General features: G+C 39.1%; 1 protein-coding gene across 12 annotated transcripts in view; it reads left to right on the forward strand.

The window, feature by feature from the left end:
* Window positions 1-27,827, forward strand: part of RIMS2 (regulating synaptic membrane exocytosis 2) — a 605,965-nt gene that overhangs the window by 163,109 nt on the left and 415,029 nt on the right. For 10 of the 12 annotated variants that reach the window (XM_086336253.1, XM_086336255.1, XM_086336266.1 and 7 more), the window contains one exon: window positions 15,108-15,418. In XM_086336253.1, the coding sequence (XP_086192379.1) occupies window positions 15,108-15,418 (311 nt within the window). Of the gene's footprint in view, window positions 1-8,831; window positions 8,901-15,107; window positions 15,419-27,827 lie in introns of those variants that run through there. The other 2 variants (XM_086336254.1, XM_086336256.1) reach the window with 2 other exon arrangements.

The following is a 27,827-nucleotide window of genomic DNA, read 5'->3' on the forward strand; positions in this document are numbered from 1 at the left end:
TTGAACTGTGCTTTGAAGTAGACCAGATGACTGTATGATTAGTGATGCTTTCCTCTTGATGAAAGTGAAAGAGGAGAGTGAAAAAGTTGGCTTAAAGCTCAACATTCAGAAAACTAAGATCATGGCATCTGGTCCCATCACTTCCTGGGAAATAGATGGGGAAACAGTGGAAACAGTATCAGACTTTATTTTTTTGGGCTCCAAAATCACTGCAGATGGTGACTGCAGCCATGAAATTAAAAGACTCCTTGGAAGGAAAGTTATGACCAACCTAGATAGCATATTCAAAAGCAGAGACATTACTTTGCCAGCAAAGATCCGTCTAGTCAAGACTATTGGTTTTCCAGTGGTCATGTATGGATGTGAGAGTTGGACTGTGAAGAAAGCTGAGCGCCGAAGAATTGATGCTTTTGAACTGTGGTTTTGGAGAAGACTCTTGAGAGTCCCTTGGACTGCAAGGAAATCCAACCAGTCCATTCTAAAGGAATTCAGTCCTGGGTGTTCATTGGAGGGACTGATGCTGAAGCTGAAACTCCAATACTTTTGGCCGCCTCACGCGAAGAGTTGACTCATTGGAAAAGACTCTGATGCTGGGAGGGATTGGGGCAGGAGGAGAAGGGGACGACAGAGGATGAGATGGCTGGATGGCATCACTGACTCAATGGATGTGAGTTTGAGTGAACTCCAGGAGTTGGTGATGGACAGGGAGGCCTGGCGTGCTGCGATTCATGGCGTTGCAAAGAGTCGGATACGACTGAGCGACTGAACTGAACTGCCTTTTAGCAGTTACAGGAGCAAGAAGGACAGTTTGCAAAAGGAAGTCCATATAGCAGTGTGTGGCTTCTGGCAGTTTACTGCAAGGATCTCAAATTGTTTTATCCACTCAAATTTTAAACAATTATTAGTGAGAATGTGAGAAACTAGTAAATGAAACTTTATACTTTGAACTCTTTTCTCTGAATTAATGCCTCTTCCTTAAAAATTTCTGTTTCGCTGGAGTGTTCTAGTAATTTCCATATCGCCATATTTTGTTAGTGTTTTGTTACTGTTTCCTCTAGTTTTCAAAGAAGGCGATGGCACCCCACTCCAGTACTCCTGCTTGGAAAATCCCATGGATGGAGGAGCCTAGTAGGCTGCAGTCCATGGGGTCACTGAGGGTCGGATATGACTGAGCGACTTCACTTTCACTTTTCACTTTCATGCATTGGAGAAGGAAATGGCAACCCACTCCAGTGTTCTTGCCTGGAGAATCCCAGGGACAGGGGAGCCTGGTGGGCTGCCGTCTATGAGGTCACACAGAGTCGGACATGACTGAAGTGACTTAGCAGCAGCAGCAGCCTCTAGTTTTAGACCTCCAATTCTTTTCAGTTTAAATAAAGCATCATTTTGTAATCTTCATACAATTATGTTCTGACCTCTCCCTTTTATAAGATGTTCTCTTCAGAAAGTATGTTCTGTTCTCCATTTTAAGTGAAACCTATGCTTTCTATTTTAAGAAAAATTAAGCTTGCTTTCCATCAATTTAAGCCATAATTTGGGGCTTTCCAAGTAGCTCAGTGGGTAAGAGTCTGCCTGCAATGAAGGAGATTCAGAATACTCGGGTTCAGTCCCTGGGTGGAGAAGATCCACTGGAGGAGGGCATGGTAACCCACTCCAGTGTTCTTGCCTGGAGAATCCCATGGACAGAGGAGCCTGGCAGTTTCCATGGCTGCAAAGAGTTGGACACGACTGAAGTGACTGAGCTCACATCAAGTCATTTACTTTAAATTTATTGAAATGATTTTATAGTTCTATAATTTATACAGCATAACTTTTAAGTTTTACATGTTGGAAAAGAAAACTGTCAACTGATGTTTATATTTATTCTCTTGAATTTTTGAGTAAATAAAGATGCAATGGAAAATGATGATTCTAATTAATACCATCACATTTTATAATGTAGAATAATGATACTCTTTCAACTTATTTTTAATTTTATGAAAGCTACTATATTTTTAACTGAAACATTTTATTTTTAGGGAAAAATTACATTAACAGTGTAGTGATAATATAAAACTAGCAGTTCAGATTGAACAAAGTGCTATAGCGCAGACTAGTGGGTAAACTTAATAATTGCAGAAATGTTCACTTCCCTTAAACTCGTTGGATATGCCTGCTGTTTTAAGAGTTGTCTTTTCTTTAAAACACACACACACACACACACACACTTAGAGAAATTCAAACTTAAAATGCGATTCTGAATTAAGGTAATATTTAAAAGTCAAATATTTATTATGAAGGCTGCTGCTGCTAAGTTGCTTCAGTCGTGTCCGACTCTGTGCGACCCCACAGAGGGCAGCCTACCAGGCTCCTCTGTCCCTGGGATTCTCCAGGCAAGAACACTGGAGTGGGTTGCCATTTCCTTCTCCAATTATGAAGGCAGGAGCTACCTATTCTGATAATAAGCAATATACAATTAAATTCTCCTCAATGACTAGTTTACTTTGAAACCACTTTTCTAGTTTTTTGATAAAATTTAATTTAGAACAGAGAGTTTATAAAATGAATCAGGTGCTTTGATGGAAAGAAAATAAAAGCAACACTATAAAATATGTAATTTTGTTTATATATTTGGCTAATTGGTACCTTTTTACATAAACCTGACTTCTTTATTCACATCATTCCATAAAAAACAAAACAAAACCCTGAAAGTAAGCTGTACTGTATTTTAAAAACTGTATTTGTATGAAAATTCAATGATTAGTTCTCAGTTAACTAATGTATTTATTTTAACCTTAATTGGTTTCTAGTCTGACACCTGGTTACATACTCCTCTATCTCCTACCACTTTTCTCTTTTCTCTCTTTTTTCATTTTGAAATATTTCAAACATGTCAAGAAGTTTAGAGACTACCAAGCAAGTTATACAAATCTTAAAATGTTCCCATGTTTTGTATTTTTTTTTCTGAGAGAGCATAATTATCTTATTATTATTATCATAATTGTCATAATAATTATTATCATAATTATTATTCCATAAGTTTTTATTTGTATAGTTTATAAACACTGCTTATACCTATACACTGCTAAACCATATAAAGCATTGTTTTACAAGGTTTTAAACTTTATATTATGGATCATACTGTATATATTTTTCTGAAACTTTATCTACTTTGAGATTTAGATCCACCTACATCTTCTAATTCATTCATTTTGATTGTTGAATATAATTCTTCTGTATGAATATGCTAGATGTGGGTTCAGTCCCTGGATTGGGAAGATCCCCTGGAGTAGGAAATGTCAACCTGCTCAAATATTCTTGCCCGGAAAATTCCATGGACAGAGGAGCCTGGTGGACTACAGTCCATGGGGTCAGTCAGACATGATTGAGTGACTGAGCATTTGCACACATCCTTTTAAGAGGAGGATTACACACATAGAAGGTGATGTGAGGATGTAGCAGAGAGAGATGTGAAGATGCTGTCCTTACAGAATGGATTGATGTGACCACAAGCCAAAGAATGCTGATAGCCATCAGAAGCTGAATGCCAGAAAAGGCAAAGCATTGATTTTCCCTAGAGTCTCTTGAATGAGCAAGGCCCTGTTGATACCTTGATGTTGGTCCATTGATGCTGAATTTGAATTCAGACTTCTGGTTCTTCAGAACTCTGAGAGAATGTATTTCTAGTTTGTGTTAATTTGTGACAGCAGCCATATGAGGCTAATTTACTGCTGTTTTCTGATTTTTGCCGTTAAAATCTTTTTAGTCTTATAAATTGCACGGGGGAAGTTACCTTTTTTCTCCTTTCAATAATAGTTCAAAAAAGTCTGTGATCACTTTTTCAGTGTTTGGTGGGCATCAAATGTTAAAACCATCTAGACCCCATTTCTTTTTTGGTGAGATGATTTTTTTTAAGTTTTCACTGTAGTTTTTTCCTTTTCTCTCTCTCCTCCTCTTTCCCTCCCTTTTGCCTTTCCCCTGAGCTTATGTTTTCCTTATTAACAATTTTGTGATTGCCTTCATGCAGTGTCTGGTCGTTCCAATGTAGAACCAGGTCTTTAGAAGTGAGCTGGGATCTTGTTTCCATCTTGATATTTAGTGATACTGCAAATTAACATATTAGTGGTATTTTTAATTAATGATCTTGCAAATTCTTATATAGAAACGAAGGTCATGGTTGGCTTTGTTCAGGGTCTTATTACAAGTCTGAGCTCACAGCTGTGTGTGATCTGTAGGTTGAGGCAGTTTTCTATAGTGTTTTCCAGCTTCTTTTATTAATGAATTCTCTGGGCATCAAGAAGTGAATCTTGACTCCAAGTTTGCATTTTACAAGGAGCATATTTAGTTCATTCATCCTAAAGAGCTCCGTTCTCAGCCATTGGTGCCTGCTTTTTGGCTGGGGGCACAGTGGCCCTAAGTCTTTAGCTCTGCTCCTACCTTCATTTTGTTTTAATTTTAGTTTATTTCTACTTTTTATAAGCTAAAATTCTGGGTGCAGAAACAAAAATCTTTCTATACAAGCAATATCTATTTTAGCAGAAAAATGTTAAAAGTTAAGATTTATATCATGCCATGAAACAAAGTAATATATAAAAATGAGAGTTTAAGGAAAGTAGAAAGAGGCTTAAAAGTTTAAGTTTAGGCAGAGTGGTCGAGGTTACTATAGTTTTTAGTTCTCTATAATAATTTCCCTAGGGTTTTAGGGATAAGTTAAAATTTCATTTTTTCAGCAGTTGTGTGTTTTGTATTGATAAAAGTACAGATACCTAAAATGTTTAGTAATATTGACTGCATGGCAGTACAATAAATGACTGTATTTTCAACTTAATTGTCTTTCATTTTCACTTCATTTCCTGTGTTTTAAAAGAGTAGGTTCTTTTCTGTGCTCTGCAGCCTCCCACCCTGCCCAGAGCAGAGGAACCAGCCATTTTATCAGAAACTAGAAGTTCCCAGTTCTTCTTTTTCTAGGTGTGGTTCTGGTTCATACTTTGCACTTTGGCAAATATTAATCTTTGACCATAACTGACAGTATTCAGATCACAGAGAAATAGGTATAGTATATTCGAAGTGCCTCTTGGTTTAGATTATTTTATCAGTAAGCTGGCTTCTTTTGGGAAGCTTTGGAATGGTGAAGGGGGGTGCCACAGTCCTAAGTCCAAGCCTGAGGGTTCTTGGGGAGAGTGTCAGGTACACAGAAAAGGTACACAGAAAAGGTACACAGTCAAGGAAGTCTGCCGCTTCTATCCCTGTACATGATGAGGAAGAAGAACAACAGTAGGAAGGCACAAATGATCAGAGTAATGTTCTAGTCTGTTCTTTCTAGTCTTTGACTCAGGATGGGGATGCTTATTAGTTAAGTCAAAGGGCAACTTTTACCCTTACTAGTATTTGAGGTTCTTGGAAGAGATATCTTTCTGGATGTCCTTCCAGCATTAGCTTTCCAGAACTATCTTCAGTTCCAGGGGGGCATGGAGGACACAGAAGTAGCTGCATGTCCCTGCTGTGATACTCCCCCAATGGTGAGGGATGAGGGATGTGGCCACTTTTCAGTAGAGACTGCAGTACAGTTACCTTGGGCCATGACTGAATGGAGAATTGTTCAGAGACTAGGAGGAGTCAACAGAGCCTTGGGAGCTAAAGTGAGATCAAGTCAACAATGGAGTGCAGTCCTGTCTGAATAGAGTGGAAGAACCAGACTATGAGTTAGATGAGCTGCAGATTTTAGCAGCAGAAGCTCCATGGGACACCCAGATGCTTTCTTGGAAAACAGCAGGGGAAGGGGTAGAAATGTAAAGCATAAAGAATTTAGCCAAAGGAACTATTTATCAGGCTAAAATTGAGTACGTAGTTTTAAAAGAAATCTGGCTAATCTGCTGTTGAGGAAAATCAGATAAATAATTAGAGAAGAAACAAGTTATGTTTCTTTGTGAGTAATTTTTCAAAGCCATTATCAATAGCCAACTAAGACTTGGAGATGTTCCAAGTAAAAATTTCTTCTGTACTGCTGCTGTCTCCTGAGGGACTTAATGAAGACACCACTGAACTCTCCTGTATCAGCTGACAAATATGATTGTATATTAGCTAGAGATGCCATGCTTGTGGTTCATGGGGAATTTGGCAAAGTCTGGCTGCTTGTCTTGGGGTTATCAGATGGAAGAAATTTTCTGATACTTGTTTTGTAATCTATAAGCCCATTACATTGAAATTACATTGATCTCTTAATTCGTTAAGGAACATGTTTGAAAAACTTTAATCCTCTTAAAATATGGTCTGGTACTCCCTTGCCAGTTGTACCATGACAGCGCTAGGGAAGGGACATGTAGGTTAGTAGCCTGCAGTACCACTGAACTCTACCTTCTGAGGGACAGAAACACCACAGATCTAATCATGGGAACAGTAGGGTCATGCTGTAATTGACTTTTTTGGATTTCCAGGTCTCTTGCAGATCTCTGAGTTCTTTTTTTTCCCATGTGCAGCCTGGGCCTGGGGAGAGGAAGCATCAGGGATTTTTGGTGTGATTGTATTCCTTTTGTAGCATTTCTCATAATAGTAATCTAAAGAATATTTGTATGGTCATTTGCAAATATTTGTCTTCCTTACTATACTTTAAACTCCACAGCAAAATCTATGTCTGCTGAGCTGTATTTGCCAGCTCTTAGGTAGTGTCTGGCATACACTAGCCATTTAGTGAATACTGAGTGAATGAATAAATAATGAATGAGTTAGTGTTAGTAGTTACTTGCACATCTATAAATAAATTAGAATTTTATGGTCTGAATTAATTTTATGGTAAATTACAGCTTCATCCAAGCTTATCTTTTAATGCTAAATGTATAATCTTTTAGGAGATTATATTAGATACAATATATTCAGTGATGTACTGATAAATGTTAACCACAGGCTCTCTGTAAGAAAATGTCCTGGTTGGTGGTATTTTCCAATTTTCATAGTCTATAAAAACGTCCACAATGGCTGCTTTCAAGTAACTCAGATTACTTCATCGATTGCAGAATTGAGAAGAAATGTGCGCAAGCTGTTCTTAAGACTCAGTGAAAGTTGGCTCCAGATCAACGTTGAAGCACATTTTTATGCCTTTTTAGTAATGCATTGTTCATATAAAGAGTATGCTGGTGACGCATTCAGTAGAACATGTGCTTTAGAAAAATTTTGAATTAGTCAACTGCAAATTATAAACTTAGAAAGTTTCTGTAGCTCAACATAATAGAATTTTATTTCTCACAGTGTGAAGTCCACACTACTGTCTGTGGCTGATCATCAGAGACTCCCTTCCAAGTAGTCGTTCAGATTCCCAGCCTCCTTCTATTTTTTAATGGATCCTTTATCCCCCAGGGTCTTGAATGAAGAGCTTGATCATAGCATATGAGAGTTTTGAATGGTCATGAAATGGCACACATCATTTTGCTTGTAATCCATTGGCCAGAACATAATAATGGCCATCTCTACAAGGGAGATTGGGAAATGTAATTTTCTAAGAGACAAAGGAAATAAATTTAATAGCTAGCTAGATACGACTGAGCGACTTCACTTTCACTTTTCACTTTCATGCATTGGAGAAGGAAATGGCAACCCACTCCAGTGTTCTTGCCTGGAGAATCCCAGGGATGGGGAAGCCTGGTAGGCTGCCGTCTATGGGGTCGCACAGAGTTGGACACGACTGAAGCGACTTAGCAGCAGTAGCAGCAGCAGCGTCTTCCACAGTTTTCTAGTCATGTGATAGGGTCAAACCAATCAATTTAACACTTTATTTCCGACAAATGCACACATTGATAAGCATTATAGATTAGTGGTAGAGCCTAGTAAATTCTTTTATTCTGTGCAAAGTTAGCTGGTTTTATCAACTTTGCCTTGGTCTCATTAGCATCAGTCTCTAAGCAGTAATCCTTCATTTCTCTGAAATACTCTATTATTTACTATCCCTATTTAGATGAAAATCAGAGTTTTCAGAGGTTTACATTCCTTTAAGTTGTTGTGTGCAGTTAACATAGTTTGGTTTGTGACTATGAAGTTTAGCTATTACATTTACCATTTTTATGGTTTTGAAGAGATATTTCTATTTTCCTTAGTTTTTTCCCCTTTTTAACCCCAACAAGGATGTTTGTGGAATGGAACATATGGTAATAAGGGACAAATTTGGGTCACTAGTATTTCACCTCTTATATTGCTATATTACTTTGAAAATATTGGCATATTTAGAACTGAAAGTAATAATACCTTATAATTTTGAATCCTCTGTGTCTTTGTATTCTCAGGGCCTAGATTTTTTGTTTTGATAAATGATGACCAGCCAAACTAATAAGCTTTAACCTTGGTGATTTATGAGCATATATATTTCTAAGATGTTTTAAAAGCATTTATCATAAGGTACATTTGCTGGTTAACTTAACTGGCTAAAGGATTCCATTAACAAAAGTCCTGTTATTTTATCCCAAATTAGTTAATTTTTTTCCACAGACACAGAATTCAGCTCTAATAGACATCAATTGTTTCACAGACAGTTAGTGAAAATTCACTTCACAGCACATCTATGTATTTGTAAGACGTTGTTCAGTATCAGCAATTGATGAGTTGCAGTGTATGTAAAGGGCTTTAAGTGAAATTGTCAGTTTCTGTATTAATTTAAGTGAGTGGATTTAGGCTTTCTGATCCTTAAAGATTAATAGATTCTTAATCCGAAAGTAGGAGGAGATAGTGAGAGAAGGGTAACTGGGTATTAGGATATGAGGATTACTAGAGGCCAGCAGTTTAGGAAGGAACATAAGATCTAGTCAGAATTCCCTGGTGGCTCAGACGGTAAGGAGGGAAACCTGGGTTTGATCCCTGGGTTCGGAAGATTCCCTGGGGAGGACATGGCACCCCACTCCAATGTTCTTGCCTGGAGAATCCGTGGACAGAGGAGCCTGGTGGGCTAGAGTCTATGGAGTTGCAAAGAGTCAGACACGACTAAGTGATTAAGCACAGCACAATGTGGATAGCCCAGAGAGGATGGGAAAGTATTAATACATAGTGTCTTTAATAGAAATCAGACAGCATCCTTCACACCTTGCAGTCATTTATTTTATGTATTAATATCCACTGAGTGTTAACAGATAAGGAAAACTAAGCTCATAGTGCTTCTAGTTCTTCTTTTTTTTTTTTTTTCATTTTGTGCTGCTTGGAAATGATACTGCTTGTACAATGAGTTAACTTAAATTTATAAATTTGTACACATAGTATCAGACATTTATCTAGTTTGCACTGGGTAGGGCTGGTTATAGCCTCCTCTAACCTACCCTAGTCATTCTGAGGAACACACTTGTAACTCATTGAACACACTGAGTTGGGAATTGCTGCCCTGATGGCTCTCTTAACTTTACCAAACATCAGAATCACCTGTAGGATTTGGCAAATAAATAAAAGAAAATAACATATTTCTGCATTCTTTCCCAGTTTCTGATTCAGTAGGTCTGGGGTGTAGCCTGAAAAGGTACACTTCTAAAGTTTCCAGGTGATACTTAGGCTGCTGTTCTAGGGATACTCTTGAAACTCTCTGGAAGAGCTTAAGTAACCTGCTTACCTTGTGACAAATAATGAAGCAGCAGTAAGTTGTTTCTGCAAATGATCATGATTAGATAGTTGTCTGTCTCACAAACTCTCATTTCTGTTTCATTATCAATTATCAGGTACAAAAGGATGTTATTCAATATTCTGAGTGTGACTTAGTCCAGATAACTTCATATCATAAAATCATATAGATGTATTATCACTGTTAACATGAATCATACTTTTTTTTAAAAAAACAGAAAAATTCAAATTTAATTTTTAATGTTATTTTCTGGTTCTATATTTAGTTGCTTTCACTTTTAAAAGAGATCTGCAGTACCTACATTTGTCACAAGATGGCATTTAAAGGCTGAAGATTTTGGTTGAAATTTGATTTTTGAGACTATTGATGAGTTAAATGTATAATGTTTCATATGTATTCAAACCAAAAGAAATTTGAACTATGATGTATTTTTTAAAATTTGAGTGAGATTTTGATATTTTAATATAAAAAATGCTTTCTTATTATAAAAATTAGATAGTAACAAAAATTAATGTTATTGATGATTAATTCTTTTGGAAACAGACGAAACATGAATCTTAGTGTAATAGCATAAAAATTTTATTACATTACATCCCCCAGAAAGATTTCAAATGATTTCAAGTTAGCAAAAATTTAGGTCTTACTGTTCTATAATGTATAATGTCTTATTATGCAAATAGAGTTTCCCAGGTGGCTCAGTGGTACTCCTTCTGCCAATGCAAGGAACACAGGAGAACTGGTTTGATTCCTGGGTTGGAAAGATCCCCTGGAGTAGGAAATGGCAACCCACTCCAGTATTTTTGCCTGGAAAATTTCATGGACAGAGGAACCTGGTGGGCTACAGTCCACAGGGTCAAAAGAATTGGGCACGACTGAGCAACTGACTGAGCAAATAGATTCAAGGGATTAGATCTGATAGACAGAGTGCCTGATGAACTATGGACGGAGGTTCGTGACACTGTACAGGAGGCAGGGATCAAGACCATCCCCAAGGAAAAGAAATGCAAAAAGGCAAAATGGTTGTCTGAGAAGGCCTCACAAACAGCTGTTAATAGAAGAGAAGCGAAAGGCAAAGGAGAAAAGGAAAGATATATCCATTCGAATGCAGAGTTCCAAAGAATAGGAAGGAGAGATAAGAAAGCCTTCCTCAGCGATCAATGCAAAGAAATAGAGGAAAACAATACAATGGGAAAGACTAGAGATCACTTCAAGAAAATTACAGATACCAAGGAACATCTCATGCAAAGATGGGCACAATAAAGGACAGAAATGGTATGGACCTAACTGCCGGGGTCCAGCCCTGGTGGATCCAGGGAATTCAAAGCGGGGACGGCGTCGGCGAGGATCAGGAAACAACTGCTTAATTAAACGTTAACTAAGGATATAAAGAGTAATAGAATAAGGATAGCTCAGTGAGGAAATTCAGTGGAGAAAAGAGGCTGAATAATTCAGCCAGAAGGTGAGCGAGAGAATGACATGGGGAGACCAAGTTTTGGTGAACAAGGCCCGCACTTTATTTTCCAAAGTAGTTTTTATACCTTAAGTTATGCATAGAGGATAATCGGGGAAGGGGTAGAGTCATGCAGCAAGCCAGGCTTTCTTCCTGCAAACTTATCATATGCAAAAGCTTAGGTGATTTGCATCATCTTCTGGCCCGGAGGCCTGTTAACATTTTAAGACCCTTTCTTCAGAAAACTTATTTTTCTCTAAAGGTGATTGGTCAGGAGCCACCCTCCAAAAGCATTAGATAAAGTTGCATTCCTACACAGCAAAGGTGTGGTGGGCTATAACAAGAAAAAGAATTAGCTCAAGGGTCCCAGGTTACAAACATTAAAGCTATGCACTCAATACTTACACCAATTATATTAATCAATACACTGCCAGGGACACAGCAGGTAAGGGATATGGAAACTTAGCAGCAAACATTGGCCCAACAAGTGAAAATCCCTTCACCAATACAATTTCTAATCAATCTTTTAACTGCTCAAAGGAATCTGTATTTAGACAGTTTAGAACATCTCATGCCTCTCACAGTTGGGAGGATCTGAGCAATCACATGTGGCCGGAAAAACCTATTCAGGCAGGCTAGAGGACTTCCAAAGGAGTTTGTAGGTTGAAACACTATCACACCCAGGAACTTTATTAACTGGAGCTGTAAGTTAACTCTTCTTTTCAGAGAGAGGTAGTGGGGGACAACCCTCTGTAAAGTCAGAGGTGTAGGTGAGAGCACAAAGCAGAAAGTAGGCAGACTCTGGTTTTGGGGGTAGATGCTCGAGAATTTCCAGGGGGTACTCCTGAGGCTCGATCCCGCCTTTGCGTATGCTGAGCCTCCTTCCTCATGACCTTTGCCACGGGTGGAGTTCCTCACGCTGGCTCCTGGCAGTGATAGACTTCCAGTTGAGCTATTCCAGACCCTGAAAGATTATGCTGTGAAAGTGCTGCACTCAATATGCAATATGCACTCAATATGCAATATGCCGGCTCCCGGCACCTAACAGAAGCAGAAGATATTAAGAAGAGGTGGCAAGAATACACAGAAGAACTATACAAAAAGATCCTCATGACCCAGATAATCATGATGGTGTGATCACTCACCTAGAGCCAAATCCTGGAATATGAAGTCAAGTGGGCCCTAGGAAGCATCACTCAAACAAAGCTAGTGGAGGTGATGGAATTCCAGTTGAGCTATTTCAAATCCTCAGAGATGATGCTGTGAAAGTGCTGCACTCAATATACCAGCAAATTTGGAAAACTCAGCAGTGGCCACAGGACTGGAAAAGGCCAGTTTTCATTCCAGTCCCAAAGAAAGGCTATGACAAAGAATGCTCAAACTACTGCACAATTGCACTCATCTCACACACTAGTAAAGTAATTCTCAAAATTCTCCAAGCCAGACTTCAACAGTATGTGAACTGTGAACTACCAGATGTTCAAGCTGGTTTTAGAAAAGGCAGAGGAACCAGAGACCAAATTGCCAACATCTGCTGGATCATCGAAAAATCAAGAGAGTTCCAGAAAAACATCTGCTCTATTGACAATGCCAAAGCCTTTGACTGTGTGGACCACAACAAACTCTGGAAAATTCTTAAAGAGATGGGACTACCAGACCACCTGACCTCTTGAGAAATCTGTATGCAGGTCAGGAAACAACAGTTAGAATTGGACATGGAACAACAGTCTGGCTCCAAATAGGGAGAGGAGTACGTCAAGGCTGTATGTTGTCACCCTGCTTATTTAACTTATAAGCAGAGTACATCATGAGAAACACTGAGCTGGATGAAGCACAAGCTGGAATCAAGATTGCTGGGAGAAATATCAATAACCTCAGATATACAGATGATACCACCCTTATGGCTGAAAGCAAAGAAGAACTAAAGAGCCTCTTGATGAAGGTGAAAGAGGAGAGTGAAAAAGTTGGCTTAAAACTCAACATTCAGAAAACTAAGATCATGGCATCCAGTCCCATCACTTCATGGCAAATTGATAGGGAGACAGTGGAAACAGTGGCAGACTTTACTTTCTTAGCTCCAAAATCACTGCAGATGGTGACTGCAGCCATGAAGTTAAAAGACGCTTACTCTTTGGGAGAAAAGTTATGACCAACCTAGACAGCATGTTAAAAAGTAGAGACTTTAGTTTGCCAACAAATGTCCATCTAGTCAAAGCTATGGTTTTTCCAGTAGTCATGCATGGATGTAAGAGTTGGACTGTAAAGAAAGCTGTGCACCGAAGAATTGATGCTTTTGAACTGTGGTGTTGGAGGAGACGCTTGAGAGTCCGTTGGACTGCAAGGAGATCCAACCAGTTGATCTGAAAAGAAATCAGTCCTGAATATTCATTGGAAAGACTGATGCTGAAGCTGAAACTCCAATACTTTGGCCACCTGATGCAAAGAGCTGACTCATTTGAAAAGACCCTGATTCTGGGAAAGATTGAAGGCAGGAGGAGAAGGGGAAGACAGAGGATGAGATGGTTGGATGGCATCACTGACTCAGTCACTGACAGGGGGTCTGGTGTGCTGCAGTCCATGGGGTCACATAGAGTCATACATGACTGAGTGACTGAACTGAACTGAGCAACTGAGCATGCAGGCATGCACATTATGCAAATAGAAGACATAGATGTTGCCCCCAGTGAGCTTTGAATGTAGTTGGAGAAACATGAAGAGAAATGTATATCCAGTTTGAAGAGAGAACAAAATAAAAATGATCAAGTACAGTGTTGTTTGATATAGATTGTACAAACAATGTGAACTGAAATAATGGGCAATGAAGCAAAAATTTTAAATTGCATTTTACAAAAGCATCCTTGTATCGGTTGAAAATAGCATGTTGAATTTTTCTTTTACTGTGATTATCTATATTATTATGATTGATTCAAACCAAGGGGAAATGTTTAGCCATCTGGAGAGCCTTAAGATTCAGTATTTGACATAAATATGACATTAAAATCACTTGATTTTTTTTGATTAATTGAAAAACATTTTTTGGAAGAAGATAAAAGTTTATCTGCCCATACAGATGTTAGTTTTAAAATTCTTTGATTCCTGGAGTCTGAAAAACGCATCTATTAAAAAATCAAGAGTAGGATGATGGTTACCAGGGGATGGGAGGGAGAAAAGGGAATTTGCTGTTTAATGGATATAGACTTTGAATTTTACAAGACACACAAATTTTGGAGATCTGTTTCACACCAATATAAATATACCTAATACTACTGAACTGTGCAGTTAAAAATGGTTAAATTGTGCATTTTATGTGAAGTGTCCTAGTAAAATTATGAAAGTGTTAGGTTTCTATTAATCAGCAATATTCCTAAGCTTTATTTTAGCCATTAAGAGCTACTCAAAAGAAATAAAAGCCCCTCAAGAAGCTGTAATATATTTGGTGACAAAAGATTAACCTATTATTAGTAGGTAACCTACTGAAAGTCCAACATAAACCAGGCATTGTGCCATGGTGCCAGACATTTTATATAAATTATTTCAATCCTCAAAACAACAACAGGAAAATGAATATTAATATCCCTATTTCTTATTTTATCATTAAGGGAAGTAAGTTCTATAAACATGAAGGTTCAGTACCTTGTTGAACTTTGAATTTAGTTGGAGAAAAATGAAGAGTAATGTATATCCAATTTGAAGAGAGAACAAAATAAAAATGGTTGCCAAGGTTCCTTGGAGTTGGTATTAAATCCAATTTTTTCTAGCCTCAAAATCCATTTTTTGTGTATTTTATTATGCCTCTAATTTAAATAAAAAGCAATTAAAGAATACAAAGAAACAAATAGTAATTATACATTCTAGTTTGGTATTTCTACTGCCAGTAAATATTGTCTATTTCATTATAGTTATTTTGACAGAGTTAAAAGATACGTAATTTAATTAACAATAGTAGTTAATCTGGATTGTGTTTTAACTTTAGAAAGAATGACCATACATACATATATATATATATATATATATTAGCTTGAGTTGTTGTCTCTCTTTTTACTTGCTTTTAACTTTGGAAACACTAATTTCTTTTCCCTGTATATTCACGTGCAGGTTATGTGGGTATGTAATTTGTGCCGAAAACAACAAGAAATCCTCACTAAATCCGGAGCATGGTTTTATAATAGTGGATCTAATACACCACAGCAACCTGATCAAAAGGTTCTCCGAGGACTGCGGAATGAGGAGGCGCCTCAGGAGAAGAAAGCAAAACTGCATGAGCAGGCCCAGTTCCAAGGACCCTCAGGTGACTTATCTGTACCTGCAGTGGAGAAAAGTCGATCTCATGGGCTCACAAGACAGGATTCTATTAAAAATGGGTCAGGAGTGAAGCACCAAATTGCCAGTGACGTAGCTTCAGACAGGTAAACATTTTGCTTAATCTTTAGGTAAATATTATTTTTAAACTTCATTCCAAACAGAAATAAAAATACATGACATGTTTAGGCAACAAATGAGTTGTCTAAATATAATGTAAATGTCCATATGTTTTATAGCAATGCTGAAAGTGATGTTAGGACTTGAGCTCTTATATGTTTGAACAGTCATAGATTTGATGAAGGAGTGTCAGATTGTTCCAGAATAAAGAAGTGAAATGAAACAGGGAGCCTTGGTAGGAGGTCATGATCCCAGGAAAGACAAATGGGCATAAGAGCAATGGGAATGAAGGAGATGGTTTTTAAGACACTTTGGAGAGGTTGGATTGATGGGACCAACTGGAAGAGGAATTGAGAGAATAGGGAAGATTAATCACATTTCCAAAGGTTCTACCTCAGGTTGAAGCATGAAATGGTTTTCCAGCTGATGAAAGGGTTTCATAGTTTGATTTTTCCATTGACTAACTCTGTTATTAACTCTTTGGCTCAGTTCAATGGGCTTCTCTATGTTCAAAGTGTTAGACTTTTAAAAATAGTTTATGAGTCTTAGATTTCCTAATTTTGGAAGGGGAGAATGAAAAGTTTTGTTGGGAAGATTATTTTTCTATACCATATTCCTCTGTTTGAACTGACAATTTAAAAAAAATCTAGTTCACACTATGTTATCTGGAAGTGGCAGATGCATTTACATGTGAACAACTATAAAGTCATGCATTTGTTGAAACACAAATCTAAATTGTGCTTACAGGATGGTCGGTTCTGAGTGTTACTAAAATGCAAGTCTGTGTGCCCCACGCACAGTGAGGCCAAATAGTACCAAAGCTTTGGAGTCTGGAACAGAGAAAGATATATTGCGATGCCATGAGAGGAGACAGGTGGCTCACATCCTCAGAACCCCAAAAGCTTTCACCAAAGCCCTTCATAGGAAAGGTGAGGGAGGGGTGTAGTTAGCGTCAGATCCTTTGTTCTTGAGGTCAGATCATGGTTGGGTAAGAATATTCCCGCAAACCTCCACCAAAACAAATGATATTCTCTGTTCTGACAAGAAAAGGCAAGGTCCCGAGTCTCAACTTCTGCTCTGTGAGGTCCAGGCCCTGGCTAAGAGAAGGGGGCTGGTTACCCTGCCCAGGAGTGTTCACATCCAGCACCCGGTCTAGGTCTTCCTACCGGGGTCCGGGCCTGGCAGATGAGGCTGGCAGTGCTCTCAGGAATGGGTCCCCAGACCCTGCGTGGCCGTCATCACTGAGGGAACCCAGTGCCCAGGACTGCAGGCTTTTCATTTAAACTGGAGAGAATCATTTGTGGCAAATACCAGTCAGATTAATTCCCAGCTCACAACAATTGCCCTTCTTTGAGAAGAGCCCCAACCACAGAGGTGGACCTGAAGTAATGGTGTACAGTGTTCTTATAACTTAACCCCGACCTCTGGCCACCTCCTAGGGGTAGACAACTGATCAAGCTGTACCAGTTTTTGAAACTTGAATGGACAGACTGAAGCTGTTACCTTAATGACAGTATCCACATACTCAGGTGCTGAGGCCTCCATGGACTGTGACTCATGGAGACTGCCCCCGCCATTGGTAAAGGCCTGGGCCCAGCTACTGGGCAGACTTGGCAGGGGCTCTGGAACTTTGCAGGGCACAGCCCTTAGCCTGTCCCAAGCCACCCCAGCACACCTGCTGCTCCCCAGGCCAGAGGCCCAGGAGGACCTGGGGCAAAGGGCACAACCCACTTCTCACTGCCCTTTCTGCCTGGAGGATCACTGGAGTCTGACTGTTGGCAGAGGGGACCTCTAGCCACTGCTCTAAGGGTCTTGTGCTAATGGTTACTTGCTGGCCAGGTAAGAGTGGTGTGCTAAGGGCTGCCTGCCCACACTGCCCCCATTACAATTTGAAGGCAAGGAACAAATCTCTCCTTTAAAGTTAACATCAGATTCTGCTCAGTAGGAGTTTCTTAGTAACAGAATTTGACTTACGTTTTGTGATGTAGATCCCCCTCCAACTTGAGGACACCTGCTGCCGCTGCTTAGTCATTTCAGTTGTGTCTGACTCTGTGCGACCCAATGGACTGTAGCCCACCAGGCTCCTCTAATCCATGGGATTCTCCAGGCAAGGATACTGGAGTGGGTTGTCATTTCTGTCTCCAGGGGATCTTCCTGACCCAGGGACTGGACAGCTGACCCCCGCCCATTTTCACAGTGACAGCTCTTAACTATCTTTCTGCAGAGCCTGGACTTTGGCCGCTGGCCTGAGGTCTGACCCAGTGTAGGATGGTGATGCTCTCCAACCTCTGTCTGCCACCCAGTCAGTCTTCTCTGGCTGGACACCCCGCCAGGTGCCAGGAATGGAAAAACTCAGACTCGAAATCAAAAAGAGGGAAGCGTTGGCTGAGAACTGGAGGACTGTGATCCTCCATGTCTGTAGGGTGGGGAAGGTGCTCAGCTGAGGCGGAAGAACCCAAGCCAGGCTGGCTACCAGCAAGACCTGTCCCCTGGTGTCCATGACCCTCCAGGCTCATGGCTGTTTGGAGTCTGGCCATCTCGACTCCTCTGCTGGCTCTCAGAGCCTTGCCTGCCTCTAGCAGACATGCCCCTGAAGGCGTGCCCTCAGCCCCATCACCCATGCCCCTTCTGTGTCCAGCTTAGCTGAGGCACGCCTGCCTCTATTCCATGAGCACTCAATTATAACAGGTAAGGTAACTATGAATCACTTTGCTGTTGGTGTTCAGTCGCTAAGTCATGTCTAACTCTTTGTGAACTCATGGACTATAGCCCACCAGGCTCCTCTGTCCATGGGATTTCCTAAGCAGGAATACTGGAATGGGCTGCCGTTTCCTTTTCCAGGGGGAGTCACTTTAGAAGATGCCTGAAGCCATCACCCTGGTGATGCTACATCTTAGGAAAATAATGAAATGATGGCTGTGCTGGTTGTTTGAAAACTAGCAAAAGTGAAACAGACGGTGTAAATCCTATCTTGGGCAAAACAGTGGTGATTTCATGGCTGGTATGCTGTGAACACGTCTCAGTGCAAAATCTCAGGAACTCAGGAATTTTAAGCTTAGAGGACCATCTTAGATTGAGGACCACCTTAAGGACACAAAAATTTAAGAGCAGGTAGTTTTATATGTAAGGCAATCCAAGGCATTGCCTGTAGGGATGTGGGAAATGATCCAGTTAAGGAAGGAATACAATATTGGATGCATTCAAGACCTTAACCTCTTAGCAATTGTGTCTCAATCTTACTGGTACTTTTGGGAGACAAAGTATCATTTCCTCAGAGTTATCCCATGCAATGGGTAAGGAGGCTGTGGATATTTATCCATGACTTTCCTTTGTTGTTGGATTATGTAAAGTTTAAAAATAAAATAAAATAAAAAAAAGAATTTAAATACAAAAAAAAAAAAAGACTATTTCTGGTGAGTATTAACTCTCTGGAACTCATTGCTCAAGCATATTCCTGTGCCAGAGAAAACAGTCAGGCAGAATATTACAAATACAGTAAGAAAGCATCACCATGTAGGGAACAGTGAAGGAATAAGGCAATGTGGGTTGAGACAGCAGCAGTGTCTGCTACACAAGGACTTCATGAATCAGGAAAAATTGTGAAATGGCAAGTATAATGATCAAAGTATATGAACTTTGATGAAAAAAATAGATGATAACCAGTGGAGCTAGGATTTTAAATGAATAAACGGTAATAAAATGGATAATGGAAGCAGACTGCTTCAAAAACTCGATAGCTGAATGAGATAGTTTCCTTTGGACTCTAGAAAGTTAGGTTTAGGAAGAAAAAAGGAAATATTAGAAGCCTGGATCACATAATAGATTATTAAGCTTTGGAGTGCATATTGTTAAGAGGTTATGGATGTTAAAAATAAACCCAACAAATTTATGAGTAATTACTTCACCACTGTAGGGAAATTAGAAGCATATCTCTAATCTTTGAAGAAGGTGGTAAAAACAAATATATTTCTTTCAATATTATCCCTTGATGCTTCTTTCACTGACAAAGGACTAGCCCAAATGAACAGTAGAATTCTGACACATTATGGGGAAGCATAATTCAGAATTATGAATGTTGAAAGCTGAACATTCAGAAAACTAAGATCATGGCATCTAGTCCCATCACTTCATGGGAAATAGATGGGGAAACAGTGGATGACTTTATTTTTTGGGGCTCCAAAATCACTGCAGATGGTGATTGCAGCCATGAAATTAAAAGACGCTTACTCCTTGGAAGGAAAGTTATGACCAACCTTGATAGCATATTAAAAAGCAGAGATATTACTTTGCCAACAAAGGTCCATCTAGTCAAGGCTGTGGTTTTTCCAGTGGTCATGTATGGATGTGAGAGCTGGACTGTGAAGAAAGCTGAGTGCTGAAGAATTGATGCTTTTGAACTGTGGTGTTGGAGAAGACTCTTGAGAGTCCTTTGGACTGCAAGGAGATCCAACCAGTCCATCCTAAAGGAGACCAGTCCTGGGTATTCATTGGAAGGACTGATGCTGAGGCTGAAATTCCAATACTTTGGCCACCTCATGAGAAGAGTTGACTCATTGGAAAAGACCCTGATGCTGGCAGGAATTGGGGGCAGGAGGAGAAGGGGACAACAGAGGATGAGATGGCTGGATGGCATCACCAACTCGATGCACATGAGTTTGGGTGAACTCCGGGAGTTGGTGATGGACAGGGAGGCCTGGCATACTGCAATTCATGGGGTCACAAAGAGTCGGACACGACTGAGCGACTGAACTGACTGACTGACAGTTGTGATTGGAGTGACTGGAGTTATAAATACCCTTCTCTCAATAACTGATAGAACCAGTAGGCAGAAAATCATCAAAGATATAGTAGACTTGAAAAACAGTATCAATCAACCTGACCTAATTGATATTTACAGAACAATCCACCAAACAACAATAGCATATTCATTGTTATTAGTGGTACAAAGAATAGTAAGAAGATAGATCATATTCTGTCCTTTAAACAAGTCTCATTGTGCTGAAACAGTGAATATCCATTTAAAAATGAAATTTGAAGCTTGCTTTTTTACCATAAAAATAACCAAAAATGGATCATAGCTATAATAATAAAAATTAGAAGTATAAAACTTATCAAAGAAAATGTAGAAGAAAATCATTGTGACCTTGCTTTGGGCTAAAACTATAAAGCTTCTAGGAAGAACCAGAGGAGGCTATCTTCATGATATAGGCAAAGATTCCATAGATAAACACAGAAAGTGCTAACCATAAAAGGCAAAACAATGACAAACTAGACATCATCAAAATAAAAACTTTGTTCATTAAAAGATACTAAGAAAATGTATAACCAAATTAAACTTTAAGAAATTTCCAGAGAAAATATTTGCAATACATGTAGCTTAAAAAGAAATATAAAGAACACTTACCTTTAAATAATATAAATAAGGGACTTCCTTGCTAATCCAGAGGCTGAGACTCCAATCTCCTAATGCAGGTGATCTGAGTTCAATCCCAGGTTGGGGAACTAGATCCCACATGCTGCGATTAAGAGTCACATGCTACAACTGAGAGGCCAGGCACAGCCCAATTAAAAAACAAAACAAAAGCCCTAAAAGTGCAAAAAGTATTTTCTTCACGATGGAAATGCACAAATGGCTGCTAACCTGATAAAACTACAAGGAGAATGTCCTGTCTTTATTCATTTGAAAGATGCAAAGCAAGACAACAATGAGACACTTTAGATGCATTCACTTGGAAAAGCTACAATTGTAAAACAAAAACGAAAACCATGATATCATTTAACATCTGTGAGGATTTGGAGCAATTGGATCCAACCAGTCCATTCTGAAGGAGATCAGCCCTGGGATTTCTTTGGAAGGAATGATGCTGAAGCTGAAGCTCCAGTACTTTGGCCACCTCATGCGAAGAGTTGACTCATTGGAAAAGACTCTGATGCTGGGAGGGATTGGGGGCAGGAGGAGAAGGGGACGACAGAGGATGAGATGGCTGGATGGCATCACTGACTCAATGGACGTGAGTCTCAGTGAACTCCGGGAGTTGGGATGGACAGGGAGGCCTGGCGTGCTGCGATTCATGGGGTCGCAGAGAGTTGGACACGCGACTGATCTGATCTGATCTAATCTGATCTCAAATACTTTGCTGGTGAGAGTATACTTCCTCTACTTCATTTACTCTGCTGGTGAGAGTAAATGCTTTCTGTTTTCAGATGAATTAAACTTGAACCATTGTCAAGTTTCTTTCATTTAAGAGACATAAATGGAATTGCAATATATGCCAGTTTGCCCAGGACAGTCCTGTTTGCACCTGCTCTCCTGGCAGCCTGCACAGGTTGGCTTTTATCCTGGATTTTTTTATATGAGATATTTCATTGAGTTGCCTTACAAACTGGCTTGAGTTTGATAGGTCTCCACCTTATACTTTTAGCTTCTGACATGATTTAATTCTCTGTGGAACACATGTGCAGTTAACAAAGTTCTGATCTGAAATACAGCCAGCAACAGTCTATCTTTTCCCCAACTTTTCAGACATAAGATAGTTAACATTCCTCTTTCAAGGACAGGATGTAAGCGCTTGTGGACAAAATGAAGTGTGGTTGAAAGGTGGTGGTGGGAGGAGTATTTAATATCACTGTCCCACTTACCCTGTGGTTATAAACCAACTTTGTCATGGCTCATTCTTTGGCATTTGAGATGCAGAAATCAAAGTTTGCGTAGTCTTTGGAAAATTTAGATTATAGTTTGGATGTTTTTTATATAGTGGTATTGTCATTTATTGTAGACTTTAAATGTGTAAATGTTTATATATTTTATTATTTGGTAATTTAAAAAGCTTTTGCAATGAGTATTTCATCAGCAAGGTGCTAAAAATTGAAAATGTGTTTTAACTGACTGTGTATAACCCGCACAAAATTTTTGTTTCACTTGCCATCTACTAGGGGGCTCATAGTCACTGAATACATCACTGCAGAAAACAAAGTATCTGGTGGAAAAGCATCTATTTCAAAAATTAGTATAGTTATTTTAAGAAGAACCGAAAATCACAGAATAATACATATATAGATGGTATAGTTTACATGTCATTTTGAGAAACATTTATTTTACATGAAATGACTGCTTTAAAATTAATTTTACTTATTTTGAATTCCAAGTTTCTTTGTGCTCAAAAAGTAAATTACTGGCTTCATTAACATAAGAACGCCATTGCACTGGTAAGTGTTGACCTTTTAAAAAGAATTTTGAAAGTGGTGGTTATCAACTATAAGACACTGAAAATTTTCCTTACAAAAAGTAAGGGAGGAAATGAACAAATTAAACAGATTTCATGATGTAAGAGTCAGGTATCTTCTTCATCAATGTAGTCCTAGCGCCTTACACAGTAATTGATACAGTGTGCTTAGTGAAGGGCTTCTCTGGTGGCTCAGTGGTGAAGAATCCACCTGTCTTGCCCCAAGATGGAAGTTTGATCCCTGGGATGGGAATATCCCCTGGAGAAAGAAATGGTAACCCACTCCAGTATACTTGCCTGGAAATCCCCATGAACAGAGAAGCCTGGTGAGCTACAGTCAATGGGGTTGCAGAGAGTTGTACACGACTTAGCGACTGAACAATCAGTATCAATGTGCTCGGGGAACAGTTACTGAAAACCTAATGAATGGAATAATAAAATAGCTTAAGGAAAAAGAAGGCTGATCTATAAGGGCATGGGGATGTCTGACAGAACCCCAGCAAAAGAATGAGGATAAACTTTATGAACAATTGGAGTTATGGATTCAAATTCTACAAACTCTTATCTCACTGTCTTTTCTCTATTTCTCATCCTAACTGTTCTTTCTTGTGTCTTTCCAAAATGGTTTTTACTATTCAGCTGTTCTGTGTGGTAGGAAAGACGACCATCAATAGAAATTTGTTGAACAAATGAATGAAAGGAATATTGTAGTAGCCTTCATATTGAAAACCAGTATATTATCATAATTTTACATAATGCTTGGGGATTTATATGGTAAGTTAACTTAAAGAAAAGTGATGTAGAGAGATTGAGTAGTTAGGAAACAAAACTTTGCTATGAAAATGCAGTTACAAAGTCTAAGATAACGCGTAGTTGAACTGGGATTTATGCTACTTAGGGTTGAGATAGAGCATGAAGTATAAATTCTTGCCATTTGAAACCTATTAAAATGCCTCAACATTTAACTATATAATGGTACATATATAAGAGTATTTTAGGAGGGGCTGTGTGCATTTTGTTCTGACATTCAGTATCAAAATTGATCTTGCCAGTGGCCCATAAAAATATTACCCAGTCTAAAAGGATATAAATAGCATTTTATGTTTCAGGTCTCTTAAACTGGCTGCAAAATCAAGAGCAACTTCTGAACTCATTCATAGCATATACTTGTTAGTGAAGTTAGATTAAATTTATTTTTAATTTATCAGCAAGTGTTAGAAATTATTTTCTCCTAAATGACCTAGTATTATTCTAGATTCATTGAATTATTCTATAGAGATAGCTTTGATAGCTATTTGAAAAATATGTATGCTAATTAAAATACAGTTTATGTGCTAATTAAAATACAGTTTATAATCAGCCACACTTTTTATTTGAATCTTGTTTTGGACTCTTGATTTTTGAGTAAATCTGAAAACTTCTGAGGTCATAGGGAAAGATTGTCTTATGCTTCAAAGTGTATTTCTTCTGTGTGTTATGTCCCAGTTCTATATACCTACTCCATATCCTAGCCACTCAGTTTCTTTTTCTTCTACAAACACTGGTGCTATTTTTATATGCATTTCTATACTTATTCTCTGCAAATACAATAATATATTCTTCATATATAAATACATACATACATTATTTTACATATAAAATATATGTATATATATTATATATGTGTATATATTTATGGGATTCCCTGGTGGCTCAGTGGTAAAGAATCCGCCTACCAATGCAGGAGATACGGCTTCAATCCCTGATTCAGGAAGATCTGGAGAAGGAAATTGTGACCCACTCCAGTATTCTTGCCTGGGAAATCCCATGGACAGAGTAACCTGGTTGGCTACAGTCCACAGGGTCACAAAAGAGTTGGATACACTAAACAACAACAACAATATATGTTTTTTCCTTTAAAATGATAGCATATATATAGTATTCTATTTCTCTTTTTTCATTTAATAACATATGTTTACCAATACATAAATGACTGTGCTTCATTATTACTTTTTGGCTTTGCCTCATGGCTTGCAGGGTCTTAGTTCCCCAACCAGGGACTGAATCTGGACCCCAGCATTGGAAGCGTGGAGTCCTAACCACAGGACTGCCAGGGAACTCCCATTTCACCAGTATTTTTAATGGATGTGTCAAAATTATTTAGTTCCTAATGATGGAAACTTAGGTTATTGCCACAATTTTTTAGTTTACAAACACTGTTGTAATAAATAATCTTATAAATATGTGGATACACATATATGTGTATATATAAAATCTTGTATAAGAGTAAATCTGTAAGGTAAATTCCCAAGTGGAATAACTTGGGCAAAAAATACGTGCAGTTTAAACTTTTTTTTTTGGCATTGGCAAATTGTTTACTATAGAGAATGTACCAATTTATACTTCGGTTCACAATTATTCAGTTCAGTTCAGTCGCTTAGTCGTGTCCGACTCTTTGCGACCCCATGAATTGCAGCACGCCAGGCCTGCCTGTCCATCACTAACTCCCGGAGTTCACTCAGACTCATGTCCATCGAGTCAGTGATGCCATCCAGCCATCTCATCCTCTGTCGTCCCCTTCTCCTCCTGCCCCCAATCCCTCCCAGCATCAGAGTCTTTTCCAATGACTCAACGCTTTGCATGAGGTGGCCGAAGTACGGGAGTTTCAGCTTTAGCATCATTTCTTCCAAAGAAATCCCAGGGCTGATATCCTTCAGAATGGACTGGTTGGGTCTCCTTGCAGTCCAAGGGACTCTCAAGAGTCTTCTCCAACACCACAGTTCAAAAGCATCAATTCTTTGGTGCTCAGCCTTCTTCACAGTCCAACTTTCACATCCATACATGACCACTGGAAAACCCTCTGCCTCGACTAGATGGACCTTTGTTGGCAAAGTAATGTCTCTGCCTTTCAATATGCTGTCTAGGTTGGTCATAACTTTTCTTCCAAGGAGTAAGCGTCTTTTAATTTCATGGCTTCAGTCACCATCTGCAGTGATTTTGAAGCCCCCCCAAAATAAAGTCTGACCCTATTTCCACTCTTTCCCCATCTATTTCCCATGAAGTGATGGGACCAGATGCCATGATCATCATTTTCTGAATGTTGAGCTTTAAGCCAACTTTTTCACTCTCCACTTTCACTTTCATCAAGAGGCTTTTGAGTTCCTCTTCACTTTCTGCCATAAGGCTGGTGTCATCTGCATATCTGAGGTTATTGATATTTCTCCCGGCAATCTTGATTCCCGCTTGTGCTTCTTCCAGCCCAGCATTTCTCATGATGTATCCTGCATATAAGTTAAATAAGCAGGGTGACAATATACAGCCTTGACGTACTCCTTTTCCTATTTGGAACCAGTCTGTTGTTCCATGGCCAGTTCTAACTGTTGCTTCCTGACCTGCATACAAATTTCTCAAGAGGCAGGACAGGTGCTCTGATATTCCCATCTCTTTCAGAATTTTCTGCAGTTTATTGTGATCCACACAGTCAAAGGCTTTGGCATAGTCAATAAAGCAGAAATAGATGTTTTTCTGGAACTCTCTTCCTTTTTCCGTGATCCAGTGGATGTTGGCAATTTGATCTCTGGTTCCTCTGCCTTTTCTAAAACCAGCTTGAACATCTGAAAGTTCACGGTTCACATATTGCTGAAGCCTGGCTTGGAGAATTTTGAGCATTACTTTACTAGTGTGTGAGATGAGTGCAATTGTGCGGTAGTTTGAGCATTCTTTGACATTGCCTTTCTTTGGGATTGGAATGAAAACTGACCTTTTAGTCCTGTGGCCACTGCTGAGTTTTCCAAATTTGCTGGCATATTGAGTGCAGCACTTTCACAGCATCACCTTTCAGGATTTGAAAGAGCTCCACTGGAATTGCATCACCTCCACTAGCTTTGTTCGTAGTGATGCTTTCTAAGGCCCACTTGACTTCACATTCCAGGATGTCTGGCTCTAGGTCAGTGATCACACCATCGTGATTATCTGGGTCGTGAAGATCTTTTTTGTACAGTTCTTCTGTGTGTTCTTGCCACCTCTTCTTAATATCTTCTGCTTCTGTTAGGTCCATACCATTTCTGTCCTTTATCAAGCCCATCTTTGCATGAAATGTTCCTTTGGTATCTCTGATTTTCTTGAAGCGATCTCTGGTCTTTCCCATTCTGTTGTTTTCCTCTATTTCTTTGCATTGATCACTGAGGAAGGCTTTCTTATCTCTTCTTGCTATTCTTTGGAAGTCTGCATTCAAATGGATATATCTTTCCTTTTCTCCTTTGCTTTTAGCTTCTCTTCTTTTCACAGCTATTTGTAAGGCCTCCCCAGACAGCCATTTTGCTTTCTTACATTTCTTTTCCATGGGGATGGTCTTGATCCCTGTCTCCTGTACAATGTCACGAACCTCAGTCCATAGGTCATCAGGCACTCTATCAGATCTAGGCCCTTAAATCTATTTCTCACTTCCACTGTATAATCATAAGGGATTTGATTTAGGTCATACCTGAACGGTCTAGTGGTTTTCCCTACTTTCTTCAATTTAAGTCTGAATTTGGCAATAAGGAGTTCCTGATCTGAACCACAGGCAGCTCCTGGTCTTGTTTTTGCTGACTGTATAGAACTTCTCCATTTTTGGCTGCAAAGAATATAATCAATCTGATTTTGGTGTTGACCATCTGGTGATGTCCCTGTGTAGAGTCTTCTCTTGTGTTGTTGGAAGAGGGTGTTTGTTATGACCAGTGCATTTTCTTGGCAAATCTCTATTAGTCTTTGCCCTGCTTCATTCCGTATTCCAAGGCCAAATTTGCCTGTTACTCCAGGTGTTTCTTGACTTCCTACTTTTGCATTCCAGTCCCCTGTAATGAAAAGGACATCTTTTTTGGGTGTTAGTTCTAAAAGGTCTTGTAGGTCTTCATAGAACCGTTCAACTTCAGCTTCTTCAGTGTTACTGGTTGGGGCATAGACTTGGATCACAATTATTAGGAATCTTATTTTCTAATTCTTTAGCCAGTACAATGTTATAAAACTTTGACCTTTACCAGTCTGACTTATGAAAAATGATAGTGCATTATAATAAACATATGCAGAAGTGCTGAACTGGATCCGGGTATAGGTTATTCTGGATCTTTGACTCAGAGTCTGACTAGGCTGCAAGTAAAGTGCTGACTGGGGTTGTAGGTCCTCTGCTGCTCAGGGACCTTTTCCAGCCTCACTA

The sequence above is a fragment of the Bos grunniens genome, chromosome 14, assembly GCF_055505025.1.
Source record: "Bos grunniens cultivar Pamir isolate PY7600 chromosome 14, Bosgru_T2T1.0, whole genome shotgun sequence".
In the NCBI taxonomy this organism is placed as follows: Eukaryota; Metazoa; Chordata; class Mammalia; order Artiodactyla; family Bovidae; genus Bos; species Bos grunniens.